This window comes from Ochlerotatus camptorhynchus, unplaced genomic scaffold (genome assembly GCF_037179485.1).
Source record: "Ochlerotatus camptorhynchus isolate MF236.1 unplaced genomic scaffold, CSIRO-AGI_Acam_v1.1 ptg000067l, whole genome shotgun sequence".
In the NCBI taxonomy this organism is placed as follows: Eukaryota; Metazoa; Arthropoda; class Insecta; order Diptera; family Culicidae; genus Ochlerotatus; species Ochlerotatus camptorhynchus.
In genome coordinates, this window is record NW_027040557.1 from 503,510 (window position 1) to 510,212 (window position 6,703).

General features: G+C 39.3%; 1 protein-coding gene across 1 annotated transcript; it reads left to right on the forward strand.

The window, feature by feature from the left end:
• Positions 1-3,682: 3,682 nt before the first annotated feature.
• LOC135697096 (uncharacterized) lies at positions 3,683-4,228 on the forward strand. Its single transcript, XM_065216684.1, has one exon. The coding sequence runs from the start codon at positions 3,683-3,685 to the stop codon at positions 4,226-4,228; it is 546 nt and encodes a 181-aa protein (XP_065072756.1).
• Positions 4,229-6,703: the final 2,475 nt, after the last annotated feature.

Genomic DNA, 6,703 nt, shown 5'->3' on the forward strand with positions numbered 1-6,703 from the left:
ACACAGCACTTATCGCAATACAACTTAATTCATAAAACTAAATAACATAAATTTAGTAAAACTCTTTGAAAGGTGCGGTGATTTATCACATATTCTGTATATCTTTTATACAGTAACAGTAAGAGTATCTTAAGTTTCCCAGCTACATCAGTAAGGGATTTGTATGAATTCAATCAAACTCTCACTGTCCGGCAGTGATATTAAGGAAAAATTCTGTTTGTAAATATGTCTTATATTATATTAATCATCAATTTGATTATTGAAAAGCAGATTTAGTCCCTGGTTTAGAAGGTGAAAGTTCTATTGCAAATCCGGCGACCCATTTCATCCATTGTGCCTGGAGAGCAGTGCCGTACGTCATCACGTCATTCTGTTCGAAAAATAATTTTCTTTTCTCAGCAAGTTCAGACGTTCATCCAGTTGACAAAACAACCGTACACCCAACCGCTAAATGTAAGATTCTATTACAGATTTGCATGATGTTTCGCAACAGGAACAGATTCTGTAATGTGGTCGTCGGAAGTTTTCACAATTTTTTTTTTTAATTTTTATGTGAGCTTATTTTTTGAACAAAGTTCGTTTCCTCAAATATGTTGAGGCTACAAAATGATCTCATGAAGGTTTTATACAACAATATGCATTCTAGAAAAACTTGCAGCGTACAGCAGAATTTATTAAAAGTAAAGGAGGAAAATCTAAACTACTCTTTAATAAGGAAAATCTCCAAATGCTTGGTAGCCATCATAAAGAAGTAATGAAATTGAGTTGTTAGTGGAATGCTCAAAGACAACAAAAAAAGGTTATTTTCCACTTAAGTATTTAGTGACACTGTTGAAGCCTGCACATTCTAGTCGAAATACGTATCTGTCCTGGATACACAAAATAATTAAGTGAAAATAAATGGAAGATAGCCTTTTTCGCTGTTTTAAGCATTACATCTCAAATAAAAGAATAACGCGCCAAAATCAAGATCCTACTGCATAACTTCTAATTGTAAACTGTCATCAAACGTATGTACATCACAAATATAGTAAAAGTAATGGAAATCATCATAATAACTTCTCCTTATTCTTACAAGCTCAATCAATACGTTCATCATCAATGTAAATATGGTTTCGACTACATCCTTGCATCCTACACGATATTGTTTACTAAACGACGATAAACACACACACTTAATAACCTAGAAACAAGCAGGAAAATTTCTCGCAGTAGGACCTAAAAGTAAACCTTGCTTCTTTACCTTTCAGCGATAACCAGAAGGGAATCGTTTATTCCATACAATATTGCCTTTCCAGAGACACTTTCGTTGTTCGCAGCACAAAGTTTGAATTTTCGATAAAGCAAGCTTATTGAAAAGCTATGTTATCGTGTTATCTCCAAGCATATGCCAACCCGGGCTGGGCTAAAATGGCTACATTATTGGGCGTTATTACTAAGGAGATTTTCACCATGTTTGCCATTGAAGTGGTCTGACTACAGCTTTGAGATCCTATCCCTGATAACCGGTTGATTAAATTATAGACCGTTAAGTGGCTTCCAGTCTGACTTCTAACATTTCTGACAGTAATTTGAAAAATTTGCGGTACAAAACATGTTACTTAATCAATAAAAAATATATCGACACACCCTTTTCCCTTCGAAAATGCTGATGAAATTATCATAGGACAGGTGCATCAACCACTGCTTTTACCGGCAATAAATTGACGTAATTTTTCAACTTTATCAAGAGCCTACTTCGCCGTTATGGTACAACTCTTTGATATAAACATTATAAAACCACGGCAACCCATGTCAATCCCAAAAGCCACAAAGCAATCAGTGCTCCCGCAGTAAAATTTGTTCAGTGACTATTCGATGTAAACAGTCCGAATAGCCGTGTAGCCATCCTCCGGTAGCAGAATAGTATTGGCCACGGACATGCGCGATGCTGTTTTAGATCCGTTTCCATGTTGAAGCTTACAAGGCGGGATTTCTTATCAGTTGGTGGCTCTTGGCGGTGTTTAGTCCTACTACAACCGCCGAGGACGTCTGTCGCTAAACACCGATACCCACGGATTGCAGTAGTGATTCGCGCCACTAAGGTATAAGAACATGTGAAAACGATTGGTGAAAGTAGTGCAACTGACGGTATCCACTGTATACCATCTCTGCGATCATGTTTTCTTATTAGTAGTAAAGTGCAGTGACCAACTGTATAATCTGAAATATGTTATGTTATGAGTGATGTGAGCCTAGACCATACATTCCTCTATGCTATAAAAAGCGAAGGTTGCTGGCGGTGTGCAATTCTCTAATGGATTTCTGTGCAGTATACACGAAGCTTTCGGCGTTAAATCGGCTGTGTGATGCTGGATACTATCTTAATGTGGCATAATGAACCATCCTCAAACTTTGCCACACCAAATTGAATTATGGCCCAACGTTCCCATTAACTGCAGCTGAAGATGTGCTAAAAGAGGAGCAATGAGCTTGTGTGTTCCAGAATCAGCCACAGAGGATTAGTTATGTTTAAGGAATTATGTTGAATAAATTGTATGCAACATTAAAGCGTTTCATTCAACGTGGTAGAGCGATTAATGATTTACAGTCGCAGTGGTATCATGGTATGCAGAAGAAAAAAACATAAAACATACTATTTCGATGAATGGAAGTGATAAACTTTTGAAACGGTATTGAAATTAATTCTTCAATGAATCGCTACTCAATGCAACTTTATTTCTGGTGCGTGACATGTGTGTATTACACTTTGAATGAGTACTGAATGTAGGTGCTGTGTATGTATATGTGCAAATTATATAATTATGCATTTGTGATTATTTTTGCATCCCGTTGCATTTTATTTAATTTTTATTATGTTTTGCCAATTCAAACGTATTTGTGATTTTTAAGGCTGAAAACGTCGGATTTTCGATCAATTTGTGCAAAATAAATTTTCTTATTCCGAAATCACATAACTTTAGAATCATCATAAATCGTGATGAATTTGTTCAGCAATGCAAGATGTGCACTTTTCAAACAAAATGCTGTCGAATAATTTAAGAACCGATTACTAGGGGCGCTGCTAGAAAATACAGTTTGCGACCAGATGCTTGCTAGTTTAAGCTTTATGACAATAAGATCGGAGTGTTCACTCGACTGTTGACAAAAGTAGGCCACTCTCGATGTGTGCCACGCGATCGTCTTTTTTCTCGGCAGCAACCATAGTGTGGTCCTCCTCATTGTTCTTCATCAGTAGTTCTTTCGGTCGATGCGTCGTTGACTTTGGTAAGCAACCGTTTAGTGATGAATTTGTGAGTGCTGACCACGTTTTGCGTCCATTGCTGCAATACAATGAAACCACTGGAAGCGGCTCCAGTTCTGGTGGAGGAGGCTTTTTGGATAGTGGAAGATAAAGTGTTGTACCTTTTGACTATAGTTTTAAGATGTATTGTATACTGCCCATAATATTGTATAAGCCATTGCATGCGACTTTGACTTGTTGAACTCTACTTTTATGGATATTGAGTGGGAACGATTATCGAATAATGGTACGGTAGATCAGATGCTATCAGCTTTTTACGAATCTCTCTCAGAAGTTATCAACCGTCATGTACCTCGAAAAAGACAAAAATCGATATCTGTTTTTAACCAACCGTGGTGGACTCCTGAGCTACGTAACCTTCGTAACAATGTACGTAAGATGCGCAACCGATATTTCCTTACAAAAACTGGGTCTGACAAAGCTAGACTCCGTGAGCTTGAGTTGGAGTACAAAGTCATTCTTTCTGCAACACATGAAAACTATTTGCTCAGTATTCAGTCAACCGTCAAGGAAAATCCTTCACGCTTCTGGGACTTCATCAAGAAACGGAAAGCTGGAAATGGAATCCCTGGCTCAGTCAACTTCGATGGAACTACTTCTCGGTCAAGCTCAGAAGCAGCCAATCTTTTTGCTACTTTCTTCGAGAGCGTGTTTAGTAAAGCATCACCCGTGCAACGTCAAAACTGTTTTGAAAAGATACCGTCCTATAACATTAATCTACCGTGTATACAGTTTTCTCCAGACGAAGTACAGAAAGTTCTCGATGAGCTTGATTCAAAGAAAGGACCCGGAACAGACAGCTTGCCTCCTGTGTTTTTGAAGAACTGGGCCGCTACGCTGGCGACGCCCATCGCTGCTGTTTTCAACCGTTCGCTCCAAGACAACTATCCACTATCCCAAATGCATGGAAAATGGCGTCCATAGTACCGATCCATAAATCCGGAAGCTACAAGTGTGTCACCAGTCAGATGGGGTGAAGAAGAGGACGTGGGGTGCTGGGGCTATTTTCAATTTGTTAAGTATCTTTTCTTAAATAGTTGTTAAGTACCGTATGCGTGATAATATTTACACCATTGAGCAATGTCAAAATTAAAAAAAAATTCAAAAATTTCGTTTTTTGTTTCTCAGAGCATTAAACTATTAGCGAATTCGTTTATTATTCAGTTCCAACCTGGATCGGGTATCAGGATTGGGTCTGCTTGTTTTCTGACAAACGTCAGTTTGCTCGTTTGTTTTTAAAACCTAGCTCAGGTTGAGGTTCGCACTGACAAAAAGTTCGGTTTCGCACTGTTTCCACTTGCTGCAATTACGGCCTCCACACGCTTCCGTAATGCACGGCAGGTTCTAATAATGTAGTCTGGATCCATTTCTCTCCAGGTACGGGTCAATGTTTGTCTGAGGCTTGCTGTACTCGGGTGGAGTTTAGAACAGGCCTTGCCCTTCATGACGCGCCATATTGAGTAATCCAGCGCATTAAGATCGGGGCTGGATGGCGGCCACATATCCTTCGCCCAGAACGGAAGATGTTCCTGCAACCACTTCTGAGTGCGGTTCGAGGTGTGGCACGGAGCCCCATCTTGTTGAAATACAACATTTGGCTTCGGACCGTACTGTTCTTTGATCCACGGAAGAACATACTTACTTAAAATCCCTATGTAGACCTCCGTGTTGACCTTGTCGCCTTCTGGAATGAACACCGGGTCCATTTTTTGCCATCGGAAGCCACCAATCCAAACACCATAACGCTAGCAGGATGCTTGGTCAGATACACGTTCTTGTGCTCGTCGGCCACGTCTTTTACCGGAACAGAACTAATGTACCGGTCGGTTCTGGAATTTTATACGGGATCGACGGTAAACATGCTCTCGTCGGTGAACAGGATTACCGGATTTTTTCGCTTAAGGAAGTTCAACTCGTTCGACTCGTAGCTCCCGGATGCGGTTGGTAATCATGTGAGTTTTTTTTTTCGTGCCCTCGACTTCGCCCAGCAATGTTCATTTACGATCTTCCGTGCCGTAAAGTCACTGATCCCGTGTTCCTTTACCATTTTCCTTATTGAACGCACTGGATTCACTCGAATCTTCCTTTTGATAGCAGCGATAACCCTCGGAACCCGAGCTGACCTCGGACGACCTGTGGCCACCTTCGCGGATAGTTGCCCTTTCTTTTCTTGGTCTAAAACCTCCCACGGCGATTGAAATGTCTTTTTGCGACATTTGCGCGTGGGACAAATCACGAATACGCTGCCACTTCGTCATGGTGCAACTGTCAAACTAAGTAAATCATTTTCTTTTATGCACAGCCTACTACGGTATGAGCTATAGGTTACGTGCATGCAAAGAAAACCAAGGTATGGTATACACAGAGACAATTTCAGCACACTTAGTTTAAACTATAAGGAACAACTTTGCTAAAGAGCATCACGGTTCAAATTAGCATTATGGAGATATTAGTTAACTATGTGTATTCTGCTCGTATATTGCAGCAAAATACATGCAGCTTATGCAACGATTGCCGCTATTAATAAAAGTTCATATTTTCCACTGGCCAACATCCAGGATCGTGTTTATTGGTGCGATAACCACTCTCTGAATGCTTAAGCTTTTTTTGATATTACACGGGCTGGTACTTTTGGTTTCACGTTCATTTAGGAGATTTGGTTGAAATTTTCATTCAAAAGCAAATGCCTCAATAAAACTAACTGGATCCATGATTCAATCTTTTTCGATTGAACTACAAGTTTTGAAAATCAAATAATAAGGAAACTTTTTTATGATCGATAGGAGAGTCATATTTTCATGTATTTTATCCAAATTCCCCATACAAAATCCAGCTCGTGTTACATTCGAATGAGCATACATTTTCAGAGAGTGATTTTCTCACCTAATGGCATAAATCTAGGGGTTGGCCCGTGGAAAATTAGAACTTTTATTTTTGTGGGCCAGTCTATTCTACATGCACTTCCACAGTTATTAATTGAGAGATTTCGATGCTTATACTAATGGTATAATTGTGGGGTAAGTACAATCGTACTCTATGTACTCGTAAGTCGTGAAAAATTCCTAGACCAGACCGAGAATCGAACCCAGCCACCTTCAGCATGGTCTTGCTTTGTAGCTGTGCCTTTACTGACTACTAAGCTAATGTTAGATGTGTGTTTTCTAACTCCGTGGTCTTCAAACAAAATCAACTTAAAGATCATGGAGAATTTCCCCAGCAGGCAATTTCCAATACATATTAACCTTGACATTTTGCTGAAGGCCTTTAAAATTTGTTAAAATTTAATATTTACCACAGTTCAAATGATTTGAGATTTTCTCTCACTTCTATAAATAAAAAATATCGATAGTCTCAAAGAATGGCCTAAGTCGTTAAATCTTAAAATGTTTCCCATGCTTT